Source organism: Pteropus medius, unplaced genomic scaffold (assembly GCF_902729225.1).
Source record: "Pteropus medius unplaced genomic scaffold, Ma_sr-lr_union100, whole genome shotgun sequence".
NCBI classification, from domain to species: domain Eukaryota; kingdom Metazoa; phylum Chordata; class Mammalia; order Chiroptera; family Pteropodidae; genus Pteropus; species Pteropus medius.
The window spans coordinates 2,778,102-2,796,006 of NW_024344433.1; the positions used below are offsets into that span (position 1 = coordinate 2,778,102).

The 17,905-nt window shown below is 45.8% G+C and overlaps 1 protein-coding gene across 4 annotated transcripts in view; it reads right to left on the reverse strand.

The window, feature by feature from the left end:
• Positions 1-15,617, reverse strand: part of ACOXL (acyl-CoA oxidase like) — a 153,728-nt gene extending 138,111 nt beyond the window's left edge. For all 4 annotated transcript variants that reach the window (XM_039872588.1, XM_039872589.1, XM_039872590.1 and 1 more), the window contains exon 1: positions 15,492-15,617. In XM_039872588.1, coding sequence (XP_039728522.1) covers positions 15,492-15,616 — 125 coding nt within the window. In that variant the 5' untranslated portion in view covers position 15,617. The remainder of the gene's footprint in view (positions 1-15,491) is intronic.
• Positions 15,618-17,905: the final 2,288 nt, after the last annotated feature.

Below are 17,905 nucleotides of genomic sequence, written 5' to 3' on the forward strand. Positions count from 1 at the left end.
CTTGACCCTTGACCTCACCTTGAACCCTGCCTTTGACACTGCGGTTCCCTGAAGAGGCAGAGTCTGTCTCCCTGACGTCTTGAACCTGGGCTTGGCCATGTGGCTTGCTTTGGCCATTGAGATATGGGCAGGCTTGAGAGAGGCTAAGGTTTGAAAAAGTGCTTGTGCATGTCCCTTCCTCTCTCGCTCCTCTGCAACCCCCAGGGGACTGTGCTTGATTGAGCTAATCTGAGAACATGCAAAGGCCCACCTGCTGGGAGACCATAAAGTAAGAGATGTGGGGAAGAGCCCCGTTGTCTCAGTCAGCGCCATCCTGGACCAGCTCACCTCCATGTAACCCCACACACATGGAAGAGCTCAGTCAAGACCAGGAAAACCTCTCAGCCACCCACAGACTCATGATAATAATAAAAATTTATTGTTTTGAACCACTATGTTTTGCATCATCGCTCACTGATACAGTTTGGCCATATACCTGGAAGCCCTCAAGACAGCTGTTGGGGAGGAATAAACTGTCATCTACACTCAAGTTTCTTCCGGCTGATATAATAATCAAATAGACATGAGGTAGATCATCAAGAGAAAATAAGCCAGTTTAATACATACATGTGTGTTCAAACCCCGCACACATGAGAGACTCAGAAGACCCCACATGCAGAAGAGGTAGATACATAAAACATCCCAAGCTGGGAACAAGATAGGGGCCTTGGGGGCTTCAGAGGGTCATCGTAGGATGATAAGAAGAGCAGAGGTTTAGTAAACAGAAGTTTGTCCTGCCCTGTAGATGGGTCAGGAGAGGTGACGATCTCTGGTGATCTCTTATTGTGGGCACAGCCCCTCGTTCAAGTTCTAGGAGTTAGGGAGGGGCAGAAGTTTTCCTGGAACTTGAAGATAAATATATCCTTAGCTCATAACAATCTATATACTGCAAAAGCACATCTTGGGGTTACTTGTTCTGAACCCCCACATAACCAACTAAAAGTACTACACATAGTAAGGGTTGGCAGGAAACAATAGAAATCATAGCTTTCATACAGATACAGAAACAATCAGTTGGAAAATACATAAAAGATCTCATTCTTAAAAGTAATAAAATAGAGGAAATAAAATGGCATAGATGAAAAAGGCTCTGTTCATCCCTTTGGCGACCACATCAATGTTGTGACAGAAAGAACAAGCAGCAGCAAGGAAAAATCACCTGGGATCTAGATGAACAGTCCATACCACTACAGAGAAATACAAGAAATCACCCTGCAACAGCAGGAGGTAGGACGGAGCGAGGACGCAGGGCTACCTGGTCTCGAGCAGCTAAGTGAGACGGAGGCTGTGGCAGCGGCCGCAGCAGAATCCTCTTAAAGAGGCCGTGTCCACAAGCAGATTTTTGCGGTGATGGACCTGTTCACTCTGAGCAGTGCCGATTCAGCTGCGTGCAGGTGGCACCAGAGACTTATAGTCAGAGTGAGGGCTAAGGCGAGACTTGCTCTGTACAAAAGCGTCGGAGGTATCCATTGTTCCCTGTTGAGCCCTTCCCCCTCCCAGTGCACCAAATACAGGGCCACCATAGTTCTGACGTCATCAAACTGGATAACAGAGGTCCCTCCGCCCGGAGGATTCCCTGAAACCTCGCCTGCCACAACTCACGGCCCCACCAAGCCACATTTAGGTATATCCTCAGTGAGTCAGATGCTCTTGGCTGAGGAGAGCCTAGACTCACACTGGAGGCAGCTGGCCTCAGTTTCTGGTGTGGCCTTTTGAGGAAATAAGAAGCACAGTATCTGTGAATTGCTCACTGAATCTTAACAGGTGGCCCCAGAGGGGTAGAGGCTTGGGATAAGTTTGGCCTGCAGCTGAACCCCTCTCAGGACAGTGCCAGTGGACACCCGCTTCACAAATCCACACTAATAAGACTGGGAGACTTAGGAGCTTTGCTTAATACATAGACACAGACACGGAAAGGCAGCCAAAATGGAAAGATAAAGAAGCAGAAAGCATATGAGAGAACAGAACAGAGATCCAGATATAATGGAGTCAAGTAACCTAATAGATGCAGAGTTCAAAACACTGGTTATAAAGATGCTCAATGAACTTTGGGGAAGTGTAGATAAAATCCGTGAGAACTTCAACAAAGAGATAAAAACATAAGAATGGAAATGGAAATTATAAAAGGGAACCATTATGAAACGAAGACCATATTATCTGAGATAAGAAGTATATTAAATGGACTAAACAAAGTGAATAAAGAAAATGATTAAATGCGCTATCTAGAGGATGGGAAAGCCAAGGACACACAATCAGAATGGCAAGAGATAAAATGCTAAGACTATAAAAATAATTTAAGGAGTATATGGAACATTATTAAGGGTCCAAATAGCAGCAAGAGAAAAGCAGATAATTACCTACAAGGGAACACCCATAAGACTGGCAGCTGATTTCTCAAAAGAAACTATGCAGGACAGAAGGGCTTGGCAAAAAATATTCAACAGGATGAAGATGCAGGATTTACAGCCAAGGATACTTTATCCAGCAAAGCTATCATTTAGAGTTTAAGGACAGATAAAGAGCTTCCCAGACAAAAATAAGCTAAAAGAATTTATCACCACCCAGCCAGTATTACAGGAAATATTGAAGGAACTTCTTTGAGAAGAAAAAATACAAAAGACTCACTTCAGATTAAAAGACACACACAGACTAAAAGGAAAGGGTTGGAAAAAGATATTGCTTTGATGGACCTAGAAGATATCTAAGTCAGACAGAAAAAGATAAACACTATATGATTTCACTTATATGCGAATCTAAGGAATAAAAAGAACAAACTAATCAAAAACAAACTCACAAATATAGTGGACAATTTGGTGATGGACAGAGGGCAGTGGGGTTTGGGAGCCTGGGAGAATAGGGTGAAGGGTTAAAGAAGTACAAATTAGTAGCTGTTGGATGGTCATGGGGATGGGGAGCACAGCATAGGGAATGCAGTTAGCATTAATACGTTGGCTAGGTGGAGGGTCAGGGGAGGGAGGGAGCAACTGAGAAGATGGTTTTATGAACTACATAGATGTCTAACCAATGTATACTTGAAACTAATTAAAATAAATAAATTTTTTAAAGTAATAAAATAAAGAAAAATATAATTAAGAATATGTCTTAAATGTACAAAACTTATATGAAGAAAACTTTAAAAAACTCCTGAAGGACACAAGAAACTTGAACAAATGAAGTATATATACCATGAGTTTCAATAGGAAGGGTCAGCCCTCACCTGAAGAAATCAACTCTCTTTAAGTTAATTTATATATCAACATGATCTAAAGAAACATGCCAACAAGGGATTTTAAAGTTCACGTATAGAAGAAAAATTCTAAAAGTGAGGAGCTATGATCTCTATCAAATACTCAGATGTGTGAAAAGGCCTCAATAATTCAACTGGTGCAGAAGAGGCACACAAACCAACAGATTGAACCAGAATGTCAAGAAACAGTAAACACACATGGAAATTCAGTATATTTATGTCAAAGCTGTGACAGGGAATCACTGGGGAAAATAAAACATCGAGACATTCCAGTTGAGTAGCCAACTGGAAAAAAAGATAAAGTTGGATTCCTATTTCACAACATATACCAGAATAAATCTCAAATAGAGCAATGATTTACATGGAGAAAAACAAAACCACAAACTATTAAAATAGAACATGAAAAATTCTTTCATAATCTTAATGCGAAAAAAACCTTTGTAATATATGTAAAAGCCATAAAGAAAACATAAATCTGACTACATAATAACAAAAACTTCTGCATGACAAAAACACCAGAAGAATAGTCAAGAGACAAACAAACTGGGAGAAAATGTTTGCTACTGATGTCGTTGCAGAAGGGCCAATCTCCCTAATGAAAAGATTCCTATAATCCATAAAAAACAGACCAAGAAGCGGGCCAATGATTTGAACAATTGGCCTGAAAAGCAAGAAATACAAATGACTCTCAAATATAATTTTAAATCTCTGCACTCACATGCAATAAGAGAAGCACAGATTAAAACTACACTGAAATGCAGGTTTTTACCTATTACACGAATAGAATCCAGACAGCCTTGATAACACACTATATTCTGCAGCAACCAGACAATATGCATCAGAATTACAAATGAACCTAGCCTTGACTCAGCAATTCCATTTCTAGAGACTTATCATTAGATATCCTCACACATGTGAGGAGTATGTATAAGTTATAGAGTAATATAAGCTACAGATCCTCTTTTTTAATAAACTGTAATATTTATTAATTATAAATTCTATAATCAAAAAAGAAAAATGTGGACATGGACACACTATGGGAATGCACAAAGTATGTTATTCAGACAAGAGTCTAAAAAATAAATTATTAGCTATTTTCTTTACATTTTCACTCCAGTAACTTTGTGATATATTGGTTGTTATTCGCCTACTTTAAAATCCAAAATCCACATCTACTCTCACATAAATTTAGCTTCCTGCTCATGCTGAAACCAAGCATCTTATAGAAAACGATTTTATGTCAATCTATGCAGAAAAATAAGACACAATGCAAAAGCAGGTGAGGACCTTCGACGCACAGATAACACACACAACTGGCCAAAGGTACTGAGAAATTATTAAAAACTATAAAACAAGCAGACTTCAAGAAAATCAGGTCACTACTAAAAGCTCTCAACTCTTAATACCCACATTCCCGCCGTTAAGGAAATTTCTCAACCGAGACAAGTTAGACCTTTTAATTACAGGTGTATCTTTGCCATTCCCCTTCCCACCTGCCCCCGCAAACTGCACTACGAAGATGATGGTATGTGGGCAGAAATAGCTATTCACTTCAGCATTGTCACAGCACCACATTACAAACATCTAAAAGTCCATTAATAGAAGAGTAATTGGGTAAAATATGGTACAGCTATGCAATGGGATAATATACAAAAAGAAAATCTTACATGCCAATATAGGGAAATTGCCAACAAATGTTTTAAATGAAAAAAGCAAGGTGCAAACAAGTCAATATATGCTTTTACTGCTACACTATATAATTTTTTTTTAATGTGTGGAGAAGACTACACATTTGCTTGCATTTATGCTATTGCTGTTTTAATCTCTTAAAGGACACACAAGAAGCTAATAATAGTGTTGATCTTTTGTGTACACGGGTTGGAGGTTGGAGAAATGTAGCAAGTGGGAACACTAATAATTACTCTGCCTTTTTATGAATTTTGACTTGAACCATATTAAAACTATACCTTCCCCCTCCAAAAAAAAATTTTGTTTTTATTTGTTCGCTTAAAAATAGCCACTAGGTGGGGCCTGTTCTTCATTGAGCTGATTCTTCATTGAATTCCTATTCAACAAAAAGTGAAAGCTGGATGAAACTGTCTTAGAAACTATCTGCCCCACAGCTTGATCATCTGATCATCTTAATAAGGATATCTAAACTGCTGACACTTATCTAGATAAAAAGGTAACAAGCTCCGCAATGGGAAAGTTGGGGTTTTAGGAAGGCCCCCTAAAGCTCTCTAGATTCCTATACAACATGCCCATTTGTCTGACAATTTTCTGTCTGTAAATATCAACTTCCACATTTAACAACCCTAGTAGGCCACCTGAAATAACATGTGTACAACAATGGGGTACGAATCCTAAACAATAACATTTTTGGTATTTTAACAACTATAATTTCTCTTTTCTGTCTTCTTGGGTCTGTAAGATATGAAGATACGGCAAATATTCTCAATGCCTTGGGTTGCAGACAGAGACCCTAGAGACTTGGCAGGTCCTGAGTGGATGGCCTTAATGGCAAGATTAGGAACTGAGCCTCACGGGCTGGGGGACACCTCAGGGACAACTGTGGATGTACAGAGGGGGCCCAGCTCAACCCCCAGCAGCTCCTCTATCACCTGAGTTACCTGTTGATGTTCTGTGTCAGATTTAGCTGGAAAACAAAAAACTAGTTCCATTACTAAGAACAAGCTTGAAAACCTCTGAGCTAGGATACGCCAAGGCAAGAACGGAAACAAAAGGAGCTAGTCCCACCCCACTCTGCCAGGTACCCATATGGGCCTCCAGGTGAGTAAGGTGTCTCATTAGAAGGTCTCACACGAGGAATCAGGGCCAAACCACAAGGTACTAAGTAAAAAAAAAAAATTTAATGTTCGAAAATCATAAATACCTGTTGGAATGGCGAAAATCAAAAGCACCGACAACACTTAGCATTAAGAAGGATACAGAGCAATGAGGGTCTCTCATTCGCTGGTGGTGAGAGTGGAAAGAGGGGCTGCCACATTGGGAAAGGCTGGCAGTGTCCTCTGAGGTTAAACATACACTTATCAGCAACTCGTCAGTCTCGCTCCTCGGTATTTACCCAAAAGAGATGAAACCCTTTGTTTACACGATCATTTACACATGAATGTTTATAGCAATTTTATTGGTAATCAACAAAAACTAGAAACATCAAAATGTCCCTCAATGCAGGAACAGATCAACAAATTGTGGCACCTGCCTACAATGGACACTACTCAGCAATGAAACAGGGCAGACTGCTGGTACACGCAACAAGCGGAGGGATCACAAAGGTGGTGAGTGGAAAAAACGGACCTCAAAAGGTTATGTGCTATATGAATCCAATGCTATAACATTCTCAAAATGACAAATTTACAGTAACGAAGAACAGATCAGTAGCTGCCAGGGGTTAGGGTTACAGAGAGACTGACTCTAAAGGGAAAATGCAGGAAGTTCTCCATGCTGACTGAACAGTTCTGTATCCTGATTGTGCTGGTGGTTACACAAAATTACACATGTGACCTATACACACACACACACACACACACACACACACACACAAATACCCTCCAAAAGAGTGGAACAGACACATTACAAAGAAGGCACACAAATGGCCGAAAAGTACATAAGAAAGTGCTCAACGTCAAGAAAGCACACAAGATACCACTGCACACCCACCTGAATGGCCAAAGAAAGTTTAAATGACAAAAGCAACCATTAACAAGAATATGGAGCGATGGAAACTCTTATACTTCGTTGTGAAAACATAATATGGTACAACCACTTTGGGAAAAGTCTGGCAATTTCTCATGAAACTAAACACAAACATACGTACCCTAGGAGCTAACAATTAACACTCGCAGGTATTCACCCAAGAGAAACGAAATGACATGCTCACAAAAATTCTTGTAGAAGAATGTTCAGGTCAGCTTCCTTCATAATCTCCCCAAACTGAAAACAGCCCAGGCATCCATCACTAAGAGAACTGCTAAATAAATAACAGACTAGTCATAGAATGAAATATTACTGAGCAATACAAAGGACTGCACTACCGAAACGCACAGATGACACGTGTTAATCCAAAAACCATTACACGGAGCTCCCTTGATCACTTGCTCTGGAGGAAGCCAGATGCTGTGATGTGAGGACACTGTGACATTCTTATGAAGAGGTCTGAATAGAAGAGCGGGGTCCCCACCAACAGCCCTGTGAGTGGGCCACCTTGAAAGTAGCTCTTCCAGCTCAGTCCAGCCTTCATGCCACTTTACAATGACCAATGTACTAAATGCAACCTCATGAGAGACCCAGAGCCACCCAGCTATGGTGCCTTGAAGCTCTAGGCTCACAGAAATTGTGTGAGATCATATGTATTACTGCTGTAGGTTGCTGGTTCTGAGGTCATTTGTCATAAATCAATAGATAACTAGTAGACACAGTATTGTCATACATACGTACACACTCTACTGATGAGTATAAACTAGTATCTCATTTTTTAAATATTTCATACTATGTAATACTCAAAAAACAAAGCATGAGTCACAGAAGGATAGCCCAATGAGTCACCACAAAGAAAACGCACCTGTATGGTCCCTACTCCAGTCAAGAAAAATGACACCGCATCGCCAGCACCCAGATTCATCCCTCAGTAACCATTCCCATCCCCTGCCCAGCCCTAGCCATTCTCCCGGCTTATAACTCCACAAATTATTTTTATTAAAGAAATGAAATTAGACACTATGTACTCTTTTGTGTCTGTTTTTTTCATTCAATATAACCCATAAGACTCATCTTTAGTGTCTATTGTAGCAATAGTTCATTCATTTTCATTGTTTCGTAAGATTAAATTGAACTAATATACCACCAAAAATAAACTGAGTGAACATACTATGTGATTTCACGTATATCAAACTCTAAGACAGACAAAACTACAACAGAGTAGAAAAAAAAAAGCGGGAGTGTAAGGCAGGGGTCGACTGGGAAGGGCATGAGGGCACTCTCTGGGGTGACATTCTATATTTTGATAGGGGTTTGGGTTACACAGGTGTATTTGTCAAAACTCTGATCATGCACACTTAAGATTTTTGCATCTCATTGTATTTTACAGCATAAAAAAAGAAAGAGAGAGAGCTGAATACATCTTGAAGTCTTGTTAATACTATGCATACTGAATTATTTATGGGATGTTGGTTTGCAAATTGGCACCCATCCACAACAGGCAGGGAGAGCCGGTGCCACCTTCTTCATTTTGACAAAGGTACCAGCTTATGTAAGATGCTAACAACAAGAAACTTGGCGAGAGGTATACAGGAACACCTGTGTTATCTCTGCAAATTTTTATAAATTGAAATTTATTCCAAAATAATAGTTTCATTTTTAAGAGACAACAAACAAAACAACAAAAAAATCTATGTGCATTTCAAAAGAAAACCTTAAAAATAAAAACCAACAAACTAAAAACCACTTTTAAAAAGTGGTGTGTGTGTTTTTCTCAAAATCTAAACAAAAAATCAGTTTGGTATAATGAAAAACACATCTTCAGATACCAAATCTGAATGCCATCACAAGAAACATCCTTGGCGCCTAGCCCTTGTCCGCCACGCAACGCCAGGCAGCAAGCACCCCACGTTCCAGAATGAAACACTAACAAGAACTTGAACATCAGCCCTGGTTTCTCAGCATGGCTCTGCTTCAGCCATTGACCCTTTCATCCCTCCTGGTCTCTGCAATTTTGCACCAGGAGACCCCTCCTGCTCAGCCCAGCACTAGGTGGCTCTGTCATCCCCTTCTCACAGAAAGGCCAAGAACCACAAGTGGCTCATCTCCATGGAAGAGAGAAGAGCAACCCACCACCAACATCCCCACAAGTGACCAGTGGCTGCCTCGAACAGCTGCTAGAGGTGGCAGCAGAGAAACCAGTCCTTCCAGGGGACCACAGCTAGATCCCAGCCCACCTAATGCTCATGCACCACAGAACCCCCACCACCGACGAAGAGTGAAGACAGAGACCGTTGAATCAGCTTGTGGTCACTGTCAAAGACATCGAGCCATGAACCAGCAAGGCTGACTGAGGAAATGCTGGGGCAGGGCAGAGTCGGGGCGGGGGGTGTCCTGAGCGCTGCGGCGTGATCGTTGTGAAGTACACTCACCTGCGGACATGGACTCTTGTGACCTCAGGTCTTCAAAGGTGGCAGGAGGACCAACTTGTGGAGACAGAAGAAAGAGGGGAAGTGGAAGGAAAGACACCCCCCACCACCGACCAAGGACAACAGCTGACAGCAACCCCTGACACTAGGCAGGTCGCTGCATCCTGGGCTCCCAGGGAGGGATGTCAGGGAGGGGTGTCCCCTCTCCATCCTTGCTTCCTCCCTCCTTCCTGAGCGTCTTTCCTCTCTCCTTCCTGAGCATCACTAGGCACCTGCACCAGGCTGGACACTGGGAACTCCAAATAAGCCAGGAGCTCAGGCTCAAGAGGGAAGACAGAAGAAGGCAAAGAAGGTCCCCAGATGGTATGACAAGTGTCATTAGACTCCAGTGGCCAGGGCTGCGGCCACCTCCCTGGGATGGCAGGGCCATTCCCTGGAGTAGAGAGCTTTGGGCTGAGCAATTACCTTAACCAGTTCTGTGAGGAGGAGCTGCAGAGGCAGCAAGAAGGCAGAGGAACCAGAACCAGTGGCTCTGCAGGATGGCTGAGAAGTGGGGTGTCCAAGGGCAGAGGGAGGAAGTCTCAGGATGGGGAAAGCAGGGCGGGGGGTGAGAAGGAGTGGGTTGCAAGGGGTGGAGAGGAATTAATAGACAGCGGAATGTGGTCAAATGAGCCAAGGACAGGGACGCAGACAATCTTCTAAGGCAAAAACACAAACTCAGACACGCTTCTGCACCAGGCAAGAGGGTGTGGCAGACACTGTTGCTTGCTCCCCTCCCCTACGGGGTCCTCAGGGCACTGCATCAACCCAGCCCAAGGGGCACACCCAACTGCCAGACCAAGACAGCGATCTCAACCTCCAGGACAGTGATGGCTTAGAAATGAGACTTGATGCTTTGAACAAGGAGGCTTACCTTTTAGGGTACATTTTGGAGGTGCTGAGGCCAGGGTGGCCCAGAGAGGTTAGCTGAGAAAGCAGAAGTGGGTGTGTAGCACCAACCATTAGGTGTGTTGGAAGATGGCCAGTCCTGTCATCTGCAGGGTACCTGGGCCTCGACTCCCTCTTAAGGCCACATGCTGCACAAAAGATAGTGAGTCTGCTGCTTGGAGGGGCTCTTTGTCCAGCTGTAGTATAGGTGTGACACCACTGCTCACCCAAAGGATGTCTTCGGTGGACCATCAGTGTACCCAAATCCTGCAGGAATCTAGAAGGGACTCTGTCGTCTTTAACAACAAATCTACTCAACAGCTGTGTAGGAAACACTCTCAGTGAGCCAGACAACAGGCACAGGAGCCAGGGTCCCCTGCTGGACCCTGAGAGACACTTGTACAACTATTTACAAGTGAATGGAATGGGGACAGTGGACATGGAGATTCCTTAGCGACCAGTTTACAAACACCTCAGACTGACTAGACATTTAACAAAAGCCTCGAACACAAAAGACAGAGACCAGAATGCAAATAGACAAAAGGAACATAAGGGAAGCAAAGACAAAGCAGAGGATAGAAAGCGACATCTCAAAGATCCCAACTATTCTCCCAAAATAAGAGACTATTCTCCCATAAACAAGAAGAAATGCTATAAAAAAGGAACAAATAAAAAGTTTTAGAAAATCAAAAATATGACAATAGATATTAACGAATAACTCAATAAGGGTTAGAACATAAAGATGAAGAAATCTCCAGGGAGCAGACAACAACAAAAAGATGGCAGATAAGAAAGAAAAGATGAGACAATTAGAGGATCAGGCCAAGAGATCCGATGTCCAAACACGAGGCGCTCTGGATAGATAACAGCACAAATAAGTGCAGAACACGAATTTCCAGATTAAAATGTCCACAACATGCCTAATGAACTGAATAAAAACGAGATCCACATCGAGCCTCCCCACCAGGAAATTCCATAACACCGCTGCTAAAGAGAAAGTGCTAGAAGCTACCAGGAGGGAGGAAGAGAATAAGTTGTTTATAAAGGATCAGGTGCAGAAGGAGTCAGATTCGTTAATAACGCTACTCGAAAGCAACGGCATGTTGCCATTAAAATTCTGGGGGAAATTTTATTTACAGCCTGGAATTCTACATGCAGATGAACATTCAGTCAATTGGACAGTAAACATTTTCAGACATGAGAATCTCAAACATCTCGGAGTTAATTCTCTGGCATCCTTCCACAGGAAGCTGTTACGTGAGTATTGTTCCGGTTACCATCAGCTGTGCAACAGTGTCCCCAAAGCTTACCACTTAAAACAGTGATGCATTATTATTCTGTCTCATTCCTCTTCCTGTCAGGGATTTGGACATGCAGGGATGGCTTGTCTCTGCTTTGGTGTCCAGGGTCCCAGCTCGGGTAATGAGGACTGCTAGGGGCCGAAGGGTTGAGGACTGTTAGCAACTCTCTACCTCTCTCCATGGCCTCGCTACATGGGCCAGTGTGGCTTTCTCACAGTGTGGCAGCCACTGGCCAGAAGTTCGTATGGAAGCTCAGGGCCTCAAGAGATAGAAAGTGGAAGGATCAGTCTCATCAGGCCTGAGCCTGGAAACTGGCACTCTGTCACTTCAGCCATATTCCATTGGCCAAAGCAGTCACAGAGCCACCTGGCTGCAAGAAAGGGGACATAAACCACACCTCTCAATGGGAGCAGCATTAAAGAAATTGTGGCCATCTCTAATCCTCCGGAAACAGTAACCAAGAAAGAGAAAGCTGTGGACAACAGTGACTTGATGACAGAGGAGATGCCAAGGGAATCTCCAAGGTGACAGTAAAGAGATGTGCAGACAGACAGCCCAGTCAGGAGCCCAGGAGGTTCCAGGACGTGTGGAACTGCCATCACTGGCAGCTGGACCAAAGCCAGAGGGGTACGTGTTCTGTCCAAAGCTGTGGCGGTCAGAGCATGAGGAGTTTATAGAAAACCAAGCAAATGAATAAAGCAGGCAATTGTTATGTCCAGAGAAAACAAAAGTTGTGAGGGACAGGAAATGAAATATGGTATAGCATGGGGCGTGGTTGGGAATAATACTTATGTCACCATAATGTGAACACTGGGTACTGATCTAAGTAAAAATGGTGACACACTGATTTTCAGAGAGTAGGAAAGAGGTACAGTAGTGAGAATCTTCATTGTCTATAGTAGCAAGTCACGAGGGAATCAAGAAGTGACCGCATGTTACTTAGGAGGTAAATGACATAAAAATCAGTGAAAGAAATGGCGATGGTTGTCACCGAGGAAAGGGGTGAAGAGGTGGGATGGGTGGCTGTCCTTCAGGCTCAAACTTCATAATGTCATTTGTATTAAGTCTGTTCCTATATTAAGTTTATTCTTTTCATTATCAATGAAAATAAGAATTAAACTTTATGAGAGCAAACTGTAGAACAAAACACATACTATGATCCTATTTATATAAAACATAGTGTTCATATGTGTATATGAACTCATAGAAAAATAGAAAAAGGAGAAAAAAAACCTACAACACACTAGTGTTAAAATGGTTGGGGACCAGCTACTCTTCGAAGGATGACTGGATAAACACGGTGAGGCCCATACATGCAGTGGAGAATTCAGCCTTAAAAAGGAAGGAAATTCTGGCACCTGCTACAATATGGACAAACCTTGTTATTTCCACCTAGCATAGGACACATGCTAAGTGAAATAGGCCAGACTCAAAAGGACAAATATTGTATAATTCTACTTATATGAGGTTCCTAGAATGAACAGTCAAGAGACAGAAAATAGAACGGTGGGTTCCAGGGCTGCGAGCAAGAGACACGGGGAGTTAGCACTTAATGAGTATAGAGTTTCCATTCAAGAGGATGAAAAAGGTCTGGAAATGAATAGTGATGATGGTTGCACCATGTTGTGAATGTACTTAATGCCACGGAACCATACTCTTAAAATAGTTAAAAGGGTAAACTTTATGTTTATTGTACTGTATTTTTCCACAATAAAAAAAAAAGTGGTTGGGGAAGGGGATAGTTTAGGACACTTTCAAGTTGTCCACTTTATTGCACTCTATAATAAGAATGGCTTTGTGCAATACTTTCATGTATAAGACTGAGGAGGGGAAAGTAAACCTATGAACAAATCAGGAAGAGAAATGTACTTCGCTCCAGGGAAGGAAAGAAAAGGGAGTGAAGAGAGAAGGGGAGAGGAGTGCCAGCCAGCCACACAGCCAGGCCGAGGGGAGCTGTGGGAGGGCCGCCAGGGGTCCCGCGAGACCGTAAATGCCCACTGGGGTTTTTCAGGCTGTTTTGCTGATGGACGTGTGCCACCCCTGCACATGTGCACACCCCTTGCCAGCCAGGCCCTCACAAGAGGGCTTCAGTTTGCCAAGAAATAAGCTCAGAAACATTTTAAAAGCTGATCTCATTTCAGACGTTGTTTCTGAATACTGCCTGCGAGCCCAGTGAGGAGCCGCAGGTCTCTCAGAATCCAGCTGCTGCCACAATGCCCGTCGTGCCACTCTGCACTCGGCAGGATGGACATGACCCTCAGCACCCAGGGCATTCCCAGAGTCAGGAGGCTCCCTGATGCAGTGAGACAGTGAAGACTCAGCCCGAAGAGCCATTCTTCAGGGGGGACTTGGTTGCATCCACACCCTTGGGAGCAGTTAGAGGATGGAGCCCTGCGCCTAGGTGGGTCCCCTCTGTGCACTGGAAATTACACAATCTTTTCTCTTTTGGAGGAGAATAGTGTCCCGGGTTGTGCCTGACCCTGTGCAAATGTCCCACTAGACACACACAGCACTCACAGAACTGTGCAGCCTGGACCACCTCCCCCCAGCACCTATGAAACTTCAAAGGCCTGCAGTGGGGAGGACCAGCCAGGAGGCCGCACATTGCATACTGAGTAGAGATGTTTTGTTTCTGGTCTCCTGGGGAATATTTTACTCTGGCAGAATGTTAAAACATAGAAAATCAGGCTCACACATCTCACCTTTCCGTTCCCCTGCCCCCCCACCACCTTTGCCCGCCCCCACCCCATATCTCCAGGGCAGGTACACACACACACCAGGTATCTCCAGGGCAGGAACCCCAGCTCCTTTCCCAAGGACACCCGACTTTTACTCAAGGCACCTCCTTCCTCGCAGTCCAGCGGGTTCTCGAGCTGAGCTAGAGGCGAGCTAACCCGCCTGGCCCGCGCGCTCATCCTCCTCCCAAGACGCTGGTATCGGTCTCGGGAACCTGCCTATTCTGAGAGTGGACTCTTCCCATGCCTGCAAGGATCAGCAGCCCGCAGAGTTCAGAAGGAGCCCCACTGACTACCTGCTGACTACCAGTCCTGCCCGGAGGGTCACTGGGCCACCTTCTCCCTCCGTAAACCCGGGCTGCGCCAGCCCTGTGCCCACCTCTCCGGATGTCGTGGTGACCTCGAAGACCTGAGCCCACCTTACGGCCAAAGCCCCTGCTGCAGTGCCGACGGCCACTCTGCAGCCCTGCGCTCTGAGAGCCGGGTCTGCCCCGCCACACCCAGCCCCGCCGCTCAAGCCCTCGGTCCCCTTGCGGAGACACTGCGCAGCCTTCCCGCAGACACATTGGGGACGCTGTCCTGCCGGGTCCCGCGCACCTGTTCCCGACACTGTTACCCGGTGGCCTTCGGCGACGTCCACGCTCACCTACCCGGGTTCTTTTCATTGCCCTCACCCGTGGGGAACCGAAACAGGTTTCCGCGCGAGACTTGACCTCCCAGCTGAGCAGAGCGCTCGCCGCGGGGCCACTACCCTAGTCTACCGACATGAGTGCCCGCGGGGAACAGCCGCCCGAGGGCCCGCGCGTCCAAAAGGGGTCGGTCTCCCGCGCCGCACACGCCCATCCTCGCTGTCCCCGCGGCGCGCCAGGCGGTGTCCTCAAGGACGCGCGGAGACCAAAAGGACACGATATGGGGAGTGGGGGCTGAGGGGACACGGCATGGAGAGCGGGTGCTAAGGGGACATGGTCTGGGGCACGACGGCCGAGAAGACACGACATGGGCCGCGGGGGCTAAGGGGACACAGTTCGGGACGCGGAGGCTGAGGAGAGATGATCTGGGGCGCCGCAACCTGAGGGGACACGGCTGGGCGCGGTACCTGGGCTGGAAGAGCGGGCAGCTGCCCAGGAGCCCACGCAGCTCGTTCTTGAGGCGCCAGAATTCGCCGTCCAGGTAGCGATGTAGAGGCGAGTCCCCGAGCCCCGGGTGCTGCTGCCGCTCCATCGCGCTCCAGTCTCTAAGCGGGCGCTCGAGTCTCTGCGTGGAAGCTCCAGCGAGCAGCTCTAGCCCTCCAGCCCCGCCCCCAGGCCCTGCCCCGCCCCTCACCTAGTATCCCCTCACACCCCCACCAAACCCCCGCCCTCCTCATCTGATGCCCAAGCCTGGCCCGAGTGCAGAGCGGGCGTGGGCGTGCGGGGTCCTACAGTGAGTGGTCTCCCCAGACCCCACCGCCTTACTACCTGCACCCTCTGCTCAATTGTCCCTGCAGGCTGTCCTTGCAGCTCTCAGCAAGCGAGTTCTAGAACCTTAGAGGGGACTGAGGAGGCCAGGCAGCGACTCAGCTGCAGCTCAGCTCAAATCCCCGCCACCCCTAAACTGGGCATTTCAGGGAACTTGAATATTACTGTAACCTGGGGTGGCCCAGGCATTCAGTCCTCGCAGCCCCGGGGTAGCAGAGAAATGCAGACAGGAATGGCAGTGACTATGAAACCCAACTCACCTCCCAGAACCATCCCTCTGTGCGGCCAGTGAGACATGAGCTACAGCCTAAGTGGTACATGCTCCCTCTTTTCCTCTCTCATGCGCTTTATAGATTCTCCTAACTACATAGAAACGCTAGCTGTTTCCTTCCAAAGACCACGCCATTGGGGTGTGGTGCGGCAGCAGAGGTGCCATTGGCCACCTGTATCAGTGTCCTAGGGCTGGGTAACAAATTACCACAAGCTGAGTGGCTGAAAACAACAAATTTATTCTTATAGTTCTGGAGGTCAGGAGTCCCAAGTGGACCTCATGGGACTAAATCAAGGTGTTGGCAGAACTGGATTCCTTCAGAGGCTCCAGGGAAACAGCCCTTCCCTCTTTTCCAGCTTGGAGAAGCCTCCTGCATTTGCTGGCTGCTGGCCCCTTATCCCGTCTTCAGAGTGCATCACACTCTGCTTCCACCACCTGGCTCCTTCTGGTCTCCACCTTCCGGCCTTCCTCTTAGAAGGACTCCTGTGATGACATGTGAGCCGGCGCAGATAATCCAGAATAATCTCAAAATCCATAATTTAATAAGCCAGGAACATCCTTTTTCCCACTGAGATGACGCCCGCGCTTTGGGGTTTTTGGCATGAACATCGGGCGGGCCAGCGCCAATCCAGAGCACTGAGTAAGGGCTTTGTTTTCTCCCAGAGCGGAAGCCTGGAAGCAGGGGAGTCCCAAGGCCTAAGTCATTGGCAAAGACCCTGGGGACCCTGCTTTTCTTTCCATCTTTCTGCTCCACCATCCTCTCTCTCTCAGTGTCTTATCTTTATCTTTAGTTAACTTGTCTCCTGTCTGTCAGTCATAACATAGATGCTGCAGTTCCAAGCACACGTGGTGCCCAGCTAAAGGGGGGTGCTTCTTTCTGTGTTGGTCAGGATAAGATAGTGTTTAAAGCAATCCCAAAATGAGTCCAGATATGCTGTGTTTACAAACAACTCCAAACCTTAGTTTATAAAGATAGGAGTTTATTCCTCACTCACAACACATGGGAATTCTGCTCCATGTCCTCTCACTCCGGGTCCCAGCCACCATTGTGTGGCCACGCAGGCTCATAAAGTGTCCAGCTGGAAAGGACACATGGAACTTCCACTTACAACCCGTTGGCCATGGCAGTTCAGTCCTGACTCTGGGAGAAGGGAAGTACGTCCTGGACACCTCAGAAGGCCAACACCAAATACTCTCTGAGCAGCACCAGTGACAACGGAATCCACCCTTTCTGTAGCCAAATATTTCTCTCACTCCCTCTTGCACAGGCAAAATATGCTCTCCCTTCCCCTCCTCAAGGGAGTCAACCAAATTCCCATAATGTTGCCAACCAAGTCCTAGGCTGCCAGGGGATGAAAAGTGATCTCTGCAGTCAAGTCAGGATGTGGTTACTCCTGATTCAGAGACCTGGGAGCTAAAAACATACGTCACTAAGTTACCTTTCGAGTTCATGTAACTCGAGTGACAAAAAAAGCTTTGTTGTTATAAGCTTCTTAGACATTTGGAGGGTTGTTTGTTACCCAACTGTAACCTAGACTATCTGGAAAGACGTTGGAAGAGTGTGGGTGCTGAAATAAATAAATAAATAAATAATACTGGCACTGGCTTAGGGACAGGGAGGGGCAGTTAGGATGCCGCCCACCCAAATAGAAGGGAGTTCATGTTATGAAGCAGCAAGTATTTGGTAAAACTGTCACTGACAGTTGACATACTCAGTGGATACACTGCTTCAGGAGAAGACACTGAAAACACAGGGTCGGCATTGCATGTTGGCTGTGATTG